The sequence below is a fragment of the Danio rerio genome, chromosome 1, assembly GCF_052040795.2.
Source record: "Danio rerio strain M-AB ecotype USA chromosome 1, GRCz13ab, whole genome shotgun sequence".
NCBI classification, from domain to species: Eukaryota; Metazoa; Chordata; class Actinopteri; order Cypriniformes; family Danionidae; genus Danio; species Danio rerio.
This window is the reverse complement of record NC_141021.1, coordinates 8,899,224-8,917,723: the sequence shown is the minus strand read 5'-3', so window position 1 is coordinate 8,917,723 and position 18,500 is coordinate 8,899,224. Positions and strand designations below refer to the sequence as shown.

The 18,500-nt window shown below is 34.6% G+C and overlaps 1 protein-coding gene and 2 long non-coding RNA genes across 5 annotated transcripts in view; 1 reads left to right on the top strand and 2 right to left on the bottom strand.

The window, feature by feature from the left end:
- Positions 1-2,041: 2,041 nt before the first annotated feature.
- LOC147846676 (uncharacterized) lies at positions 2,042-8,995 on the bottom strand. The gene is made up of 3 exons (XR_015476189.1): positions 6,423-8,995; positions 5,925-6,379; positions 2,042-5,847 (listed from the first exon to the last, which is right to left on the bottom strand). It is a non-coding gene; the product is annotated as an uncharacterized LOC147846676 (long non-coding RNA).
- Positions 2,062-18,500, top strand: part of efnb2b (ephrin-B2b) — a 28,198-nt gene continuing 11,759 nt past the window's right edge. For 2 of the 3 annotated variants that reach the window (XR_015475503.2, XR_015475502.2), the window contains exons 1-2: positions 2,062-2,537; positions 11,667-11,956. Coding sequence is in view for 1 of the 3 variants with exons in the window: in NM_131808.1 (NP_571883.1) it covers positions 2,425-2,537; positions 11,667-11,956 (403 nt within the window). In the remaining 2 variants the exon portion in view is untranslated. 3 annotated transcript variants of the gene reach the window in all.
- Positions 13,357-16,434, bottom strand: LOC147846675 (uncharacterized). Its single transcript, XR_015476192.1, has 3 exons — positions 14,014-16,434; positions 13,843-13,974; positions 13,357-13,418 (listed from the first exon to the last, which is right to left on the bottom strand). It is a non-coding gene; the product is annotated as an uncharacterized LOC147846675 (long non-coding RNA).

Below are 18,500 nucleotides of genomic sequence, written 5' to 3'. Positions count from 1 at the left end.
GTGTTTTTCCTGACACAAACCAAATTTTAGTTTGATTAAGCTCAAGTATTAAAACAAATAGAAATTAGAGACGATGAATGGCACAAAAACTGACAAGCAAAAGCTGAAGTCTGCAAGACATGTGACCGACAATAACTAAGCGTGTTAACATTTTGATTTTTGGATGTCACCATCACCTAATTCTTTCAATCTTCAACCTAATTAATAGTTTGTTTGACACCCCTTGTTTTGACCAATACACAATTGATTTCGCAGACCAGACGATGAAAGTGCAAACGCATCACACCTTTACACCTCGACATTCAATTATCCCTTACCTGTTAGTTTTCCCCATTGATTCCTGTTCAAACACGCAAAGCACAATAAACAAAAGTTGTTCTAACAAATGGTTCATTGATTTCTTCCCCGAAATATTCATGTCAGGCTTTTATTTTTGCTTTTTTTTCCCTCTGCATCAAACGGATGACGGAATGGCTCGCACTCGTATGAGTAATACAGATTATTAAGACTTTTTGAGGTTTACACGACTAAGCGGATTAAGCTCGTGTGAAATGCCTTTAGTACAAGCTTTAATACAGGTTTAGATTAAAGAAAATATTAGTTAATTCATTTCAAACGCACGCCACCATATTCGCGTGATTATTTACAGTGTTTAAGTGCAATTCTGATTTGTAATTAGCGCTCGTGTAAATCACAGCGAGCAAAGATATTAACAATGCTTTCAGAAATGGAAAGTATTAAAGTTAACTACAGGCTAAATATTAGCAATAGATCGCAACTTTTCCTACTGTATTATCAACGTAAAAGTTTGCTTTATTATTATGGTTTGCGAAAACGAACCATGGCTTTGTTGTAGTAACCGTTTTTGTCGTATTTATTAATATTTTCATACAAAACACCATGGCTAAACTATGAATAAAGTTAGTGGTGCATAGTAAAGCCCCAGATTTAACTGCAATAACTCATTTTTATGATAACCCTATTTTTAACACAGCATTTTTAGTCAATCTCTGGTTATACAAAAGGTATAATAAATTTTCATGGTTACTATACTTTTACTAAACAAACATTTGGTTATTCTTTCTTAAAGGGAGGTAAATGGAACGTTATTGAACATCTTAAATTAGTTATTAAAAAAAAAAAAAAAAACACTGTCAGGCCCATAGCCGGCATTTGAAAGACTTTGCCCCTATATGAGCTCATTTGTTCCATTTTTGACAGTATGCCATCATAAATTGTGAAAATAACCAATATCATAAGGCTGTAAGAAGAATAACCAATAAAAGAAGGCTTATATTATTTAAATGGACAAGTTCTGACAGAGGAAATGAGCTGGCCAGTTTGTTATTTGACTATATTTAGGTTGCAGTTTTTAATTTAAAACATGTTTTATTTTTTTATGATTGAAGATAATAAATTAGCATTTAAAAATAAATATTTTTTTTCATATTTCTGAAATTCTAATCTGATTACATTTATGAAATTGTAACATCTTGTAAATAAAAGTTTTGTAAGCAAAATAAATAGTATGATAAACACTTGTAGAAAGTATTTTTGTAGCATAAAAAAGTGTGATGATAACCATCCGACAAACTAATCCAGCACAAATTAATGTTGTAAATGCTAAAACGCAGAATATTGACTTCGAATATCTGCAAAAAGGTCCAACCCTTTTAAAAAGGCTGGCTACGGGCCAGCCATAGAATACAAACCTTATAGATCTACTAACAGTTGTTGAAGGGACGATTTGCTAAAATACTGTAGCCTAATATTTGTTTATTAAGTTCTCGGATGCCCTCTAGTGTGTCACTATGCTGTCTCCTGTTTAAAATAAAACACTGTATTTAGACCTTTGCTGCTCAGGTAAACTTGGTGCTCATGTAGTAGTAGTCTGTTTAATGTAGCCGTACTATTTCCAGACTCCTGTTACGATTCGACTAGATGTCAATCATTTGCCGTCATCCAATCGTGAGTAAGGTGGGCGGGATCTAAAGCCAACACTGGGGTTGTCCTAAGAAGTCTCCGAGCACGTCTTGAGGGCACTCCAAGACTGGCAGAGTTGAATGCAAAGACGAAGAACAGGAGAAGCACTGATCCTGCCTTTAGATTAGACCTCAACATCCGAGTTTCAGAGCGACGCTGCCATTCCGCGGAGCCTGCGCTTTTTAACTGTTTACATATGAAGGATGCGTGTTGAGACATATTAATGCCAAAAGAACCTGTTTACATGGATTATCACCCGTTGTCCGGCTGTTGTGTTAAATTGACTTTATAGATTGCCAGTTGCGAAGGAGCTCTTATTTTATGATTACGTTTTATCCTGCAGATGAGAGCGACTAACAGCATCGGATTGTGCTCGTTTTAGTGCCTGCGGAGCTCTCACTTCTAATCAGATTCGGACTGCTGAACTGTTTCTCCATCGCAATGGATGCGACTGTCTGGAGTTATATATTTGGTCTCTTCGTGTTCGCTTGTCGGGTAAAACTGACTCGATCAACAGTTTTAGAATCAATATATTGGAATACTTCCAACACCAAGTAAGTACACTCAAAGGAGTAAACCGAAAACGGAGAATTTTGACATTATTTCTTCAACACCAATGTTACTCAGTACTGTTTTTTTACTTGCTACACTTTAAAAATATATTGTGTATGTTTTACTTGAAAAATTGAGGCAACTATTTCCATCAGCCTGTTCAGTATTTCAAACTCATTTTAGCTTGTTCTATAGACTGCCACTTTCAAGTAACATCAACTTAATTTGATCAACTTGTAGTTTTCAGTTCGTCAAACCTGTTTTAAGTAAAAAATTACGTATCCTAATAATCCACACAATATTTTAAGTTACAATTATTCAGTGAAACTTGTGTTTTAATGCTAACATTGTTGTACCTATATTAAGTTTCTTAAATTCTTCAAAAACAAACTTTTGTACAAACATTAATCTTGATTTTTCTACAAGCATCAAACAGTTAACACAAAAAGAATGCATTTATTTTATTCAAACACTCTAAAAGTATTACAGTATTAGTATCTAACACTAGTTTCTATGCAAATATTTAAAGCGTTCAAATGCAAAAACCTCTAATGAACATTTTTCTCAGCCTCCTTTGTTTATGTTGAGTTATTTCACTTTATAGACCATGAAAATGACTTATCCTTTGCTGTAAAAGTGAAATTTCTGAACCTGCACACAGGAGCCTGATAATAATGCTAAATTTTTAAAGAAATTTTCTTTTTCTTTTAAACTATAACTATTAAACCGGTCAGTTTCTTCACAAGATACTGTTTCATTAATGCCCCAATAGAGACACGTAACTTAATGAAAATAATAATAATAATAATAATAATATAGGAATCTTTACTAATGCTTGTTTTTGACAGATGTGTGTAATCCAGCTGTTGCTAGTCGCAGTATCTTTTTTCTTGTCATATGCTTTAACGACTTTAAATGGCTAAATTATAATAATTCAAATATTTTTTACCATTAAATTGTAGCTGGTACATCACACTGCTGTTAAAAAGATTCTAAGACTCAACAGGGATAGAACTGAGAAATAATTCAAATGTACGGAAATAAGTTCCCACTTAATCAGAGTGATGAAAAATTAAATTGCGCTCACTCTCAAGTGGTTCCAAAGCTTCACGAGTTTCTTTATTCCTGTTGAGCGCTAAAGGAGGAATTTTGAAGAATGCAGGAAACCTGTAACCACTGACTTCCAGAGTATTTGTTTTTTTGTTCTACTATGGAAGTCAATGGGTACAGGTTTCCAGCATTTTCCCGAATAACTTGTTTTGTTTTAGAAGAAACTCAATCAAGTGAAGGGGGATAAAATGATGACATATTTGTCAGTTTTGGGAGAACTTTCCATTTAACATCTTAACCAAACAACCCTGTATAAGTTAATATTCATTAATATATCTATTGAAGCTTCAAATAATGTCAATTGATAGAAAAGATCTCTGAAATACCCCTCAAGATTAGCAAAAACCAATAATACCTTACTTGTGCGTTCTTATCGTGTAGCAAAGACCAACAGAATACTGTTGATTTTAAAAGTATATTTGCTTTTTCCTTTATTTTGTTGATGCTTGCATTGATTTTTAATACCAAGCCATAGTCATCTAAACACAATTCAGCCCTCTAAATATATTCATAATCCGTAGCATCTTGTTGGAGGACCACCCACCTTTTCAGACAGCAGGGAATTAGTTCCAATGATGCTTTATTGGCAGCAACATTAAGATGCAAGTCAGTGAGATCATTTCATTTTCAAGAAGATCACCATGCAAACTCGAAACAGAGCCGTTGGTTTATTCTTTGCTTCCACACTGCCACCGTTTGTAAATGTTAATTTAGGTGTATTTACACAATTTAGCTAATTATCCTGTGCGCGCCCTGTCAGAAATTGCAGGTAAACGCAATGATTTATAGAAATTATACGGTCATATCTTGCAAACCCAAAGCACCCTGGTATTTTCTGAGGAAAAGCTGCAGGATGAATCTGCACTTAGAGCAATCAAACTTGTGGAGACCTTACATCATGGTTAATATCGTGTAAGAGTGCTGAGCCACAGCCTAAATTTAGGACTGATTATAAGCTGAGAAATGTTAAATTGAAGAGTGGATTACAGCCTCTCGCTGATTGCCATAGAGAGATCGTTTGCCTGAGCTTCTTTTTTTTCCTCTGTGAAGTGTGTCTCCTAAAGTCTTATGACAATTATGCATCTGTTCCCAAGGGTCAGGACAAATAGTTTCAGTGTACTATGCTGGAAGAAAGGGAAATGCTCTTAACTGGGACCAAAACGTAAATCCTAGTGTTTTCTCAGCTGCCAAAGTGGTCCACATTCTCTCTTCCTGCTATTTGGTGAACTTACGGAAACCTTATTTGGGCTTTATGGATACTACTGGTCACTTTTCATTATGATGATGGCAAACAGTTTCAACAAAACTTACTGTACATTATTGAAACCACTATGTATGGGTATGGCAAGCATTTTTACCAACAATTTGGATGTTTACAACATCTGTGATTAACTTTATGATTACGGCTTGCGTTTTCAACAAACATGTTTGGAGACGATGCTATTTTTGATTACAGAATTTTCACCAAAAGTATTTGAACATTATTGACAACCCAATTTATAATTATGGTCGAGCATTTTCAGCCAATTATTTTAATATTTATGACTACATTACTGTATTTCTGCAAAACTATTTGCACATTCTCGTTGCTATTTATGATTACGGCAATCATTTTCAACAAATTTAATTCACTATTTATGATTTCCGACAAACATTTTGACCAAATTTGGATATTATTCAGTTTACTTTTTATTATTATGGCAAGAATTTTCACCAAAAGTATATGAACATTATTGACAACCCATTTTTGACTATGGTCGAGTATTTTCGTTAAATTATTTGACTATTTATGAAGACAGACTGCATTTTTGTAAAAATTATTTGGACATTCTCATCGCTAATTATGACTATGGCAATCATTTTCAGCAAATTAATTTCACTATGATTTTTGACAACCATTTTCAACAAATTTATTTTCTGTTTATGATTGCGGAAAACATTTGACCTAATTTATTTGGACATTATTGACTTTTTATGATTATGGCAAGAATTTTCACCAAAAGTATCTAAACATTACTAACAATCTGTTTTAAGATTACGGTGGAGCATTTTTTATCATATTAATTTACTATTTATGATGACAGACTGTATTTTTGCCAAAATTATTTGAACATTCTTATCACTTTTTGATTATGGCAATCATTTTCAACAAATAATTTTCACTATTTATGATTGACAACCATTTTCAACAAATCGAATTTACTGTTTATGATTGCGGCTAACATTTTGGCCAAAACTGGACATTATTGACTTTTAATGATTATGGCAAGAATCTTCACTAAAAAAGTATCTGAACATTATTGACAACCATGTTTTTTTTTTTTTTAATATGGTGGAGCATTTTTAGCAAATTACTTCTACTATTTAAGAAGACAGACTGCATGTTCAGCACAAATTTGTCATTACTATTGACATTACTATTTATGATTATGGAAAGCATTTCCATCAAATGAATTTCACTATGATCATGACAACCATTTTCAACAAATTAAATTTATAATTTATGATTTGCGACAAACATTTTGACCAAATTTGGACATTATTGAGTTTGCTTTTAATGATTATGGCAAGAGTTTTCACCAAAAGTATCTGAATATTATTGAAAACTAATTTTTTGATTATGGTCGAGTATATTTGCCAAATTATTTGACACACTTGATTTTTTACCAAAATTATTTGGACAATCTCATCGCTTATTATGACTATTGCAATCATTTTCAGCAAATTAATTTCACTATTTATGATTATGAAAATCATTTTCAACAAATTTAATTCACTGTTTATGATTGTGGCAAACATTTTGAGTAAGTCTGGACATTATTGACATTATTTTTTATGATTATAGCAAGAATTTTCACCAAAAGTATCTAAAGATTGACAACCGATTTTATGATTATGGTTGAACATTTTCACCAAACTATTTGACTATTTATGATGGCAGACCAAATTATTTGGACATTCTCATTGTTATTATGATTACACAAATTAATTACATAATTACATAGATTTTTACAAAGATTATTTGGACATTATTAATATTACTATTTATGATTAAGACAAGCATGTTCACTTTTATTTAACATTATTGTCAGCACTATTTTTTGTTATGCTAAGCATTTTTCAAAGCTTATTTGGACACTATTGACATTACTTTTTATAATTATGACAAGAATTTTCACCGAACTTATTTGAATATTATCAATAAAAGTTTTACAAAAAATATTTCAACATTATTGACAACACTATTCATGATTATGACAAGGATTTTTTTACCAAATTTATCTGGACATTATTGACATTACTATTTCTGAATAAGGCCAGCATTTTCACTTTTATTTAACATTAGTGACAGCACTATTTCTATTACGCCAAGCATGTTTCGAAACTTATTTCAACGTTATTGACTGCATAATTTTTGATTATGCCAAGCAATTTTACTGAACATCATTCAGTCATTCATTTATTCATTCATTTTCCTTTGTCTTACACACACACACACACACACACACACACACACGCGTTTACCTTTGGCACGGTTCATATAGCATAGTGTGAGTACGCACTTAGTTGCTAATTTATCAGGAATGAACCGCCAACTATTCCGGCATATAGTGAATGCCCTTCCAGCTGCAACCCAGGATCAGGAAACACCCATAACATCTCACATTCACACACACACTCATACACTTAGACCAGTTTTTGTTTTCCCAATTCACATATACCGCATGTCTTTGGACTGTGGGGGGAAACCGGAGCATCCAGAGGAAACCCATGTGAACCCACAGCTGTGAGGCTGTTTGAACTTATTCAGACAAAATGCATTTAGACATTTTTGAGAACACTTTTTATGATTAAACTAAAAAATGCAATGTTTTGCATAAGTTATATAGATAAACATTTTCTTTGCTAACAGTTTTACCAAACACTACAGTACTGTCATTAAGTGCATTTAATGTTAAGTCTATTTATGTTTTTTTACATTCTTCAATTTGGTCGCTCGAGTGAAACCGGTTGCTTTAATACCATCATGGCAGTTGCTTCACAGTAGAGAACCTGTATTCAAATCAGCCCAGTTTTGTTTAGATGCAGGATAACGTTCTTTTAAGATGCTAAGCTGCAGTGTAGTGGAGCTTTGCTGCAGGTTGTAATCGGTTTTCATGAGTTCCAGTAGCTCAGTGGGTCATCTTTGTCACAGAGCTCCGCAGACAAAAGCTGCACAGGGATGAAGGCACAATCCAACCCCCATCCTGGGTTTGTTCTCCACTAGAGCCACACAGAAGTTGGTGCGGCAGGGGGCGAAAGGAGGGGCACTAAAGCTTCCTGTCTTCTCAGGACCCCTGGCAAAACCTCGAGGGTCCCTTTCTTTCCAGGTCTTAATGACTTTATGAGGATGGAAGCTGGTCTTAGAAAGTGACTCTTTTATTCTGCCTTATGGCGTTTAGGGAAGCGCGAGCGGGAATGAGAGCACATCTAACTTTGTCATGGTGGGTTTACGATTTAAAAGGGTAATTCCAATGCCCACAAGCCTGATTACAATTGAATCAGTGTGTTTAATGAGTAGTCAGTTCAAAATGAGGATCTGCAAATAATCAAAGGTCAATATCAGAGCTGTTTTACATCGTAATAAAAGCCATGGTGAGGTTGTAATAAACATGGAGGGCAGCGAAAGGACTGCCAGCGAGCGGTCAGGAGTGAGTGATTGTTAATTGCGCAAATGCATTACAGAGTAGGGAAGTATGTAATGGCGGAAAAAAATTAGGAAGACTACAAAGTTGCAGACATTAGTCAAAGAAAAAAGAAAAGCGTGTGTGAGCCCCAAGCGCTCTAGATGCATTTGCATTCTGCTTTGAGACAGAAGTCTGAAAATTAGCCAAAGGGAAATTGCTTGTCTCAATTCATTTAAGTCGTTGCTTGTTTTACACTGTAAAGGAAAGGAAAAAAAAATGTAGAAAAATGTCCTGACAGAGAATTGGCAGACATTAACTGACACAACTTTAACACAATGCAATGCATAATTAATGAATTGATTAATTCACTTTTTAAAGCTGTTTTTACAGACTTTTCTTTAAGTGGCAATAAATGGAGGCTGGTCGATTGTGGCTGTTTTGTGTAGTTTAACTAAAAGATAGTGCTCACATGTTACAATGAGCTTCCATTAGTTAAGTTTAGTTAATATATTTGCTAACACAAACTAAGAATGAGCAATACTCATACAGCATTTTGAGATTTTCAGATTCTGTTTATTTACCTGTGTAAATTCATTTTTGTTCAGTTTTCAAATTAATTTCAGTAATATTATTGACTAATATGAAAATGTTCATATGATATATTTACAATAAAGTTTGTAAAGTAACATTTTCTGTCTTTTAGTAGAGATATTATATGAGAGACTTGCTTTTGCTTATCAAATAAAGTGGATCTAATTAGATTTGCATTGTATACATTAAATAAAATATATAAAGGTATTACTTTTTATTTCATATAATAAATATTAAGGTTTTAGTGATCGTACTCTTAAAATCATTCCGCCTAAATCTGCAGATTTTTAACGAAATTCCGCACAGAAATAGCAAAAAATGTCCGCAGATTCCACCTAGTTATAATTTACTGCGTTATTAAAACACAAAGTTGTGCTGTTGACATTAATGGACTAATGTTAAGAAGAATGAATATTGAACTTTTACTTGGAAAATTGAACTAGCTAACAAAAATGAATAAATACTTTAATAAATGTATTATTATTATTAATAAATGTCTCTGTTTTGGATTGCTACGGTGGTTGAGAGAGCTTAACGTGCTGCAATTAAAGAAAACATGCAATTACAAAAAACACCAACGAACTAAGAAAAGATTTTCATCCGTTTGACAGCACACATGCTGCAAATCCTCAACATGCATACACATTAAAAACAGTGCTGCATTTTCCCACAACACAAACATTAATAAAACGCGCTACATTTTCTCACAAAACAAAAAGAACGAAACACAAGGGATTGTTTCAAGGAGACCCAAAAATGTGACGGACGCCGCTGTGCTATGGCTATGGTTGCGTCTGAAATTGCCTAATACTCAGTAGGTACTGCATTTAAATTTAAATGTACTACTCAGCCATTAGATAAGTACGTTTTATACAGTATGAATGTGAGCAGTATGAATAGAACTCGGATGAACTACATCTGCCATTTTTTCATGATCACTTCAGTTGCTTCACTCCCATTCATGAATTTCTCACAGTGCATCATGGGATAGTGTAGCATCAATCTGATGCGCATTTCAGAATCTCGCCGGAAGTAGTAGGTCATCCGGGTACTTCTCACATACTGTTTTTCAAATTCTATGAATTTAGACTTACTACTCAGCTCGCATACTGTTTTTAGCGTACTGTATAGTATGGAAGTATGTGATTTCGGACACAGCCTATTGCTTAGTGAAGTTGTAGATGATCTTTGAAACATGATGTTTTTGTTTATTTATTTTAATATTCCAATTCCTGTGTCTTTTAGTATTTATAAGCCTAAATAACCTTAACCTAAATGGTCAATCACGTTTTGGGGTCTCCTTGAAACATTTCCATTGTGAGAAAATGTAGAGCGTTTTATTAATTGTTTGCATGGTGTGAAAATGCAGCGTGTTTTTTAAAAATGTGTTTGCATTGTGACGATTTGCAGCATGTGTGCTGTCAAACTGATGAAGATCTTTTCTCAATTTGCTGGTGTTTTTTTTTTGTAATTGCACATCTTTTCTTAAATTGCAGCATGTTTAGCTCTCTCGGCCACTATAGATTCCCCTAAAAAAAAGAAAAACCTTTTCCATTTTTTGGTGTAAACATAGCCTCAGGCATGTTTTAGAAAGTTTTCACCCATCTCTTAATACTGTTAAAGATTATGTATTTCAGGTTGGGTTGGAATCATTCAACCACCGTGGAACAGTGAACGAGAAGTTTCTGGAAAAATAACTGAATGCTAAATACTCTTTTGTTGTTAGGCGAATAAAAACAGGTCCATTTACATGACAACATTTTCAACATTGATATTTGATATGATCTTTAAAATATAATTTTTTCTAATATAATATATAGAAAAGTTAAAATAAAAAATAATAGTTTCTTAAAAAAACAACAACTTGGTTTTCTTATTTAAATAAACCACCAGACACCAACGCTTTGGCTGTGAGGATAAACGTACTGCTCCAAACACACCACTTTAAACAATAGCATCTTTGAAAACTTTTTTTAAAACTCAAGGGAAATTTTTTGTCTAAACTGTTGTCATGTAAATAAATTCTCAGACACCGTTTAGAAAGCTTTCAGCCATCTCTTGAATACTGTCAAGGATTATGTACTTCAGATTGGGTTTGAATCATTCAACCACCAAGGAACAGTGAACGAGAAGTTTCTGGAAAAACAATTGAATGCTAAATACAAAGTTTAGTTTATAAACATTTAATTAATGATCTTGCACACATACATGTTTACAATTTTTTTTAATTAAGACTCTCTGAGGCCTGCATTTGTTCTCTTCCTCTACAGTGAGTGAGGGAAACATCTATGTAAAGGAAGGCTTGATGACGCGCCTTTACAAAGCACAAAGTTTTGCTTGTTAACCTTAGCTTATTCATTGTGTGTTCAGACAAATTAACATTGAATGACGTTTACTAACTAACGTCATCAAAAATGAATACTGTAATAAATATATTATTTTTTATTTTTTTTGCTTCGGATCCTTTTTTATTTATTTAAAAATAAAATTTTTACACGACAACATTTTCAAAATTGATGCAATATTTAAAATATTTTATGTTTCTTAGAGAACGACAACTTGGTTTTCTTATTTAAAATGATCCTCCAGACACCAACGCTTTTGCTGTGGGGATAAACCGACTACTCCAAACACAACTTTAAAGTTCTCACGCCTCATGAATACACTATTGAGAGTTAATTCATTATTATGCATGCTAATCAGTTTGTTTTATTCCATTTCTGTAACTCTATAAGATATTTAACATCACCTTGTTCCCCACAGGTTTGTCCCAGGAAGAGGTGTAGTATTATACCCTCAGATCGGAGACAAAATGGACATTGTGTGTCCAAGAATCAAGCCAGGCTCCACTGAGCAGACGAACATTGAATACTTCCGGGTCTATCTTGTTCCCAAAGAACAACTCGAGACCTGCCATGTTACTAAAAGCGACATGTTACTGCTCAACTGTGACAAGCCGGACCAGGACGTCAAATTCACCTTCAAGTTTCAAGAGTTCAGCCCCAACCTGTGGGGCCTGGAGTTCTTAAGAGGGAAGGACTATCACATCATCTGTAAGTTTATTGCCACTCTCTTTCAAGAATTTACCTCAGGTGCTGATTCATGATCAGTTTTCACCTCCCTTGCCAGCTGTAACACTATGCAGAAGGAGCCAAATGCTCAACTGATCCCACCCGGGGGAATTGCAGCCTCCGGCATTGTCTCCCAAGATATCTTTTCCTTGTTTTCGTCTGGGAAGGCGACTGAATAATGTAGCCCTCAAAAAATAAAGAACAAATCAAGTTGATGGGAATGGAAATGTGTTAAATGCTTTGGCAAGAGCGTTTACCACACAAGATGTCCTTACTCATTTAACAGACGCGTATGAGCGATAAAATCGATTTGTCATGAAGAGGCGAATAAACACAATGTTACAGGGGCCATTTATACTACATTTTCAGCCAAAAACGGGAAACTTTTTATGCGTTTTGCCTATTCGTTTTACTTGACAGCAACATTTTTTATGACTGAAAATGCATAAAGATATTTAAAATGCTGTTGTCATGTCCATGTAAACACCCAAAAAACGAAAGTCTTTGAAAGCGATGACGTCATGTGTAGTACGTGTTTAGGGAAGTTTAGATTAAAGGCAAGCATGAACCAACATACACGACAACGGCAGAATATGTGGTAGTGTTGTTGTTCCTCAAGTCATTGCTAAAGTTTCATTATCAAAGTGTGGATTTACTTCATATTACTACCAACAGCAGATATGCATCTTACACACACACAGCCCAGACCTACCTGAGCTCAAACTCAAAACGCTGCAAACGGGAGCCAGCCCCAGGCTCAAGGATCTTATGAGCTCAGGGCTCTCTCCTGGGACAGCATGCCATACACGCTTTATAATCAATCATCAGCTAAGTGTGAACTCTTGAAATACCAATTTTTGATGCTAGGCGAATAAACACCTTGTTTCAGGGGCCATTTACATGACAACATTTTCTGCCAAAAATGGAAAAAATTTGATGTGTTTTGCCAGTTCGTGTGTAAACACCCGAAAATGGAAGTCTTTGAAAACCATGGCAACTTTAGGAGCTTTTTCTAAAACACAAGAGAAAGCCAGTTTTTGCCAACATGGTTGACGTGTAAACAGCCTCAGACGTTGTTTAGAAAGTTTTCAGCCATTTCCTGAAAACTTTCAAGGATTATTTATTTCAGATTGGGTTTGAATCATTCAACCACCAAGAAACAGTGAATGAGGAGTTTCTGGAAAAATAATTGAACGCTATATATTCATTTTTGTTGATATGCGAAAAAAAACAAAGTTTCAGGAGACATTTACATGACATTTACAGTCAAAAACTGCAAGCTTTGTTTTGCCTGTTCGTTTACATGACAACAGTGTTTTTGTGAGTGTAAATGCATAGATCTGAAAACAGGATTCAAAGTGGCAGTTGTTGAAAATGCTGCCATTGCCATGTCTGTGTAAACACCCAAAACCGAAAGTTTGAAAATGATGGCGTCTTTGAAAACCTTTTTTAAATGCAATAGAAAAAAATTTTTCCTTTTTTTTTTTGGCAATATTGTTGTCCTGTAAAACCATTCTCAGACATTGTTTAGAAAGTTTTCTGCCATCTCTTGAACACTTTTAAGGATTATGCATTTCAGAGTGGGTTTCAACCACCAAGGAACAGTGAACGAGAAGTTTTTGGAAAAGTTATTGATTGCTATATACTCGTTCTTGTTGTTTGGCGAATAAACTAAGTTCCAGGAGCCAACTGTTTTAGCCAAAAATGGGAACCTTTTTTGTGTTTTGCCAGCTTGTTTACATGACAACAGCCTTTTAGTGACTGTATATGCATAGATCTGAAAATTTTATTTAAAGTGGATGTCTTTGAAAATGCTGCCATTGTCATGTCTTTGTAAACACCCGAAAACGAATAGCGTCTTAGAAAACCTTTTTTAAAATGCAAGCGAAAAACTTTAATATTTTTTGGGCTAAATTCTTGTCATGTAAATATATTCTCAGACATAGTTTAGAAAATTTTCAGTCATCTCTTGAATACTCTATTTAATACTCCTGAGTACTCTATTACTCTATTGAATACAGTATTTAAGGATTATGTACTTCAGATTGGGTTTGAATCATTAAACCACCACCTAGGAACAGTAAACGAGAAAGCTCTGGAAAAATAAGTAAATGCTATATACAAATATTAGTTAATATACTCCTTAATAGTTAATAATTCTGCGCACATACATTTTCAACACATAGTGTGGTCTCTCCAAGGCCTACATTTGTACTCTTCCTCTACAGTGAGTAAGGGAAACATTTCTGTGAAGGAAGGCTTGTTGACGGCCCTTTACATGGATGTTATTAGTATCATTGAACCACTTAAAAAAAAGGGGGTTATTGTTCAGTTTAGCGTGTGTTTATCTCAGCCCATTTTCAGCTGGCACATTCCTTAATGGCCGTTTATGTGATTTTAAGATTTACACGCTCCAAATCCCTCAATCCTTTGCCGGTATGAGACGGATCGGTTTGATTTGATTTTTTAAGGCAGCTTGGCCCGTAGCCCGAGGCACACGGATATCTGACCTAAATGATTGCAAAGAGACTTACCTCTGTGTATGTGTGCGTGTGTTCGTCTTGTACGCATGCAAATGTCAGAACGTGTGCATGTAACTGTGATGTGTGGGAGAGTTGACAAAATGAGGAACAGAACCATTTTTTTAAAACCTCTTTTTAGGCTTGTTGGAAAGTCTTGATGTACTTTACTGTTCAGAAGTCTGGATTTACTTTTAAAGAAATAAATACTTTCATTCGGTAAAGATCCATTATTTTGATCTAAAGTGACAGTAAAGACACTAAAATAAATAAAATACCATGACTTCCACAGTAAAGAATTAATATATATTAATGTTCTCCAAATTTATCATTTCTTTATCAAGTCGTGAGTATATTTTATGTCTATGAATCAATGCGAGTATTGTAATTTAGCCGTGTTTATATAACATGGAGAGAGTCATAGATACAATTACTTCTAAATTTAACATTTAGAACAATTCATTCTAAAATAACTGTAAAAAAAACTAGGAAAATGCTTCTTTACTTAAAATTATTTACAAATTGCAGTTCTGAAATATATACCACACTGTAAAAATATCTGTTAATTAACTGTTTCTGTATTTGTAACACGACAACAACGTAGCCAAAAAATTTTTAAATAAATAAAAAAGGATTCGAAACAAAGCTGAGACATTTAAAAAAATAATAATAATAAATTTATTACAGTATATATTGTTTTTTGATAACGTTAGTTAGTAAAAGTCATTCAATGTTAAATCTTCTAAGTGTTTTCGCTTTATTTCCGGTTGTGAATTGCATTATTGGATGTTGATCTCTAATCTGTGGATTTTTTAAGTTGAAAATTTAACTCTACAGTTTAACAAAGTGACTTTTAATGACATTTTAGTACTATAAAATGCACAATATATAATTTCACCACCAATGTCTGTGTTCGTAATAGTCACATAACAGTATATGCAATATACAACAGAGGTATGCAGAAGAGCATCTCCACATGCACAACAACGTCTAACCTTGAGGCGGATGGGCTACAGCAGCAGAAGACCACACCTGGTGCCACTCATGTCAGCTAAGAACAGTAAACTGAGACTACTATTGGCACTGACTCACCAAAATTGACAATAGAATACTGGAAAAATGTTGCCTAGTCTGATGAATTTCGGTTGCGACATTCGGCTGGTAGGGACAGAATTTGGCATCAACAACATGAAAGCATGGATTCATCCTGCCTTGTATCAAAGGTTCAGGCTGGAGGTGGTGGTGTAAGTGGGGGATATTTTCCTGGCACACTTTGGGCCCATAAGTACCAATTGAGTATCGTGTCAACGCCACAGCCTACCTGAGTATTGTTGCTGACCATGTCCATTTCTTTAGGACCATGTTGTACCCATCATCTTCTTGAACATGACAATGAGTTCACTGTACTCAAATGGCCTCCACAGTCACCAGGGCTCAATCCAATAGAGCACTTTTGGGATGTGGTGGAACAGGAGATTTGGATCATAAATGTGCAGCCGACAAATCATGTCAATATGGACCAAATTTCTGAGGGATATTTCCAGTATCTTGTTGAATCTATGCCACAAAGGATTAAGGCAGTTCTGAAGGCAAAAGGGGGGTCCAACCCAGTACTAGTAAGGTGTACCTAATAAAGTGGCCGGTGAGTGTATATCGCAGAAAAACAAAATATTGCAATGTTAGATTTTTCCAATATTGTGCAACCCTAATACAATGTATATGATAAAATTTATAGAGAAATACATCTTTTAAATAACAGAAAATGTACTGACAGTTTATTAAGGTTTTTGTAGTGTAATATACAACACCAACTCAATATACCACTTTAAAATTAAAATTTAAAATGTTAATAAAAGTCACTTTTTAACTTAATAATAATTGTTGTTGGAAGAAAGATCAAAGTCCCATAATGCAAATCAAAAACATAAAATCATGAGTCACAAAAAAAGCTAATTTATGGATATTACAGGCAGTTGAATAGCACTTGAATACAAGTTATATAATATCTAATCAAACCCATTAAAACTTATTTTTAATATCATCACAACCCATTCAAGATATCCCAGCCTTCAGCGGTTTACAACAAATAATTAGCATTTCTTCCAGACGTACATGCAGACAGGATATATCATATGTAGTAATCACAGCGAGCGTGTGGTTACGTACGATCACTTGGATATCAGGATCTCTTAATGTCTGCTAAAAATAGCCAACATCTGTTCAGATACACTTGTTTTATTGTGTGCTCGCAAACTTGAGTTTTTCCACCTCCACTTTTTGTGTCTTTGCTGGCTTTACTTCGCGACTGGCTGAGCTGCGCTGGCCCGAGGCGCTGAATGTGCTTGTTGTGGTTAGGAAATGAGCGGCCTTCATTCAAGCCGAAGAGTCGGGTCACATCTAGATGAATGTGGGAACGGTTATAGGGAACTGGGACATGTTGGGTAAAAGCTCTCTCTCTATCACTCTCTCTCTCTTCCCCTCTGTTTTTTTTTTCTCTCGTTGGCTTGTTCGTTTTCTCTGCCCACCCCCACATCTCTCGGCCTTTCACTCGCTGGTCACTCAGTCCTTTCTCTGCCTTAAGCAGTTTGCAGGGGAAGTCCATTTGCTCGTGTGGGATTGGTCTTAGAAAATACTAAGCAGCGCAGATGTTGATCACACTATTTTTTAATCGCTATTAACAAGCCATAAATTAAGACTTTTAGCTCAATTAACTACTAATTGGCTGATTATTAATAGTTAGTTAGGTAGTAGTTGAGTTTGGGTATTGGGTTGTAAAATAATATCATATTTTATGGACCAGGGGGGGCCGAGTCGGAGCACTCTGCTGCCAGACCATACTTTATTAATGCTAATAAACAGTTAATATCTTAATGATAGCAATAAGCTAGTAGTAAATGGCTACCCAAATATTTTCTGTACTGATTATAATAAAAAAATTCCAAACATCAATATTTCTGAAGGATTGTGACATTGGAGACAACTGTCATCTGTATATAAAAGGTAAAGGCAAAATTATTAGCCCTGCTGGGAAATTGAAATTGTTTTTCAGATATTCCCCAAGTGTTGTTTGCATAATAGTTTCAATAATTATATTCTAATAACAAATATATTTTGTCACGATGACAGTACATAATATTTAGCAAGATACTAGTATTGAACTTAAAGTGCAGTTTAAAGTCATTGGTTCACTGGTTTGTTCTGTAGCCAATTGAAAAAAAGATTTCTTAATATATCTCAAAAAAATCTATATATATATATATATATTAGGGCTGCACAGTATTGGAAAAATCTGACATTTTATTTTTCTGTGAAATACCCACATAGCAAAATGTCTCTGGCCCAGATCTGGCCCACACAATCAGCTTTTGCTTGGCCCAAATGCTGCAGTGAATTACAGTACTTGATTGGACCAATTCTGGCTTCCACACAAGGGCCAAACATGGATCATATCTGGGCCAAGTCTCAGCCAAGTTAATAACCCATAACTGGGCCTGAACTGGGCCAGATATGTTGGTGTGTCACGATTGCAACAAATTTGATAAACCCATGAAGCATTTCGCTTTATGGCCACACTTTCTTTCTATGCAATCTGATTGGTAGAATCTTTTTCTTTACTCAAAAATAATATAAAAGTGGGTCAAGATTGGCCAAACTTATGTGGCCTACATATACAATTTTTATCATCTGAGCCAAATACTATATTTGCTATTTGGCCAAAGTCTTGTGTGCCACCTTAAAGATGGTGCCACCTCTGTGCCATGGGCTATGTTTGGCATACATGTTGTATGCCTGTGCCGGACGAATGCCTGCTGTGCCAGCTTTATGCCAAATCTGGGCCAGAATTCTTTGCTACCTGGGTATATTGTGATATAAATACAATTTCAACAAATAACTTGAATAGCTCTATTTGGAATCAAATCATTAATTTAGATTGATTGTAATAATATTATAGCAGAGTGAATTGATGAAATTGCAAGCATAAATGAACAAGATGGGCCCTCTCATAC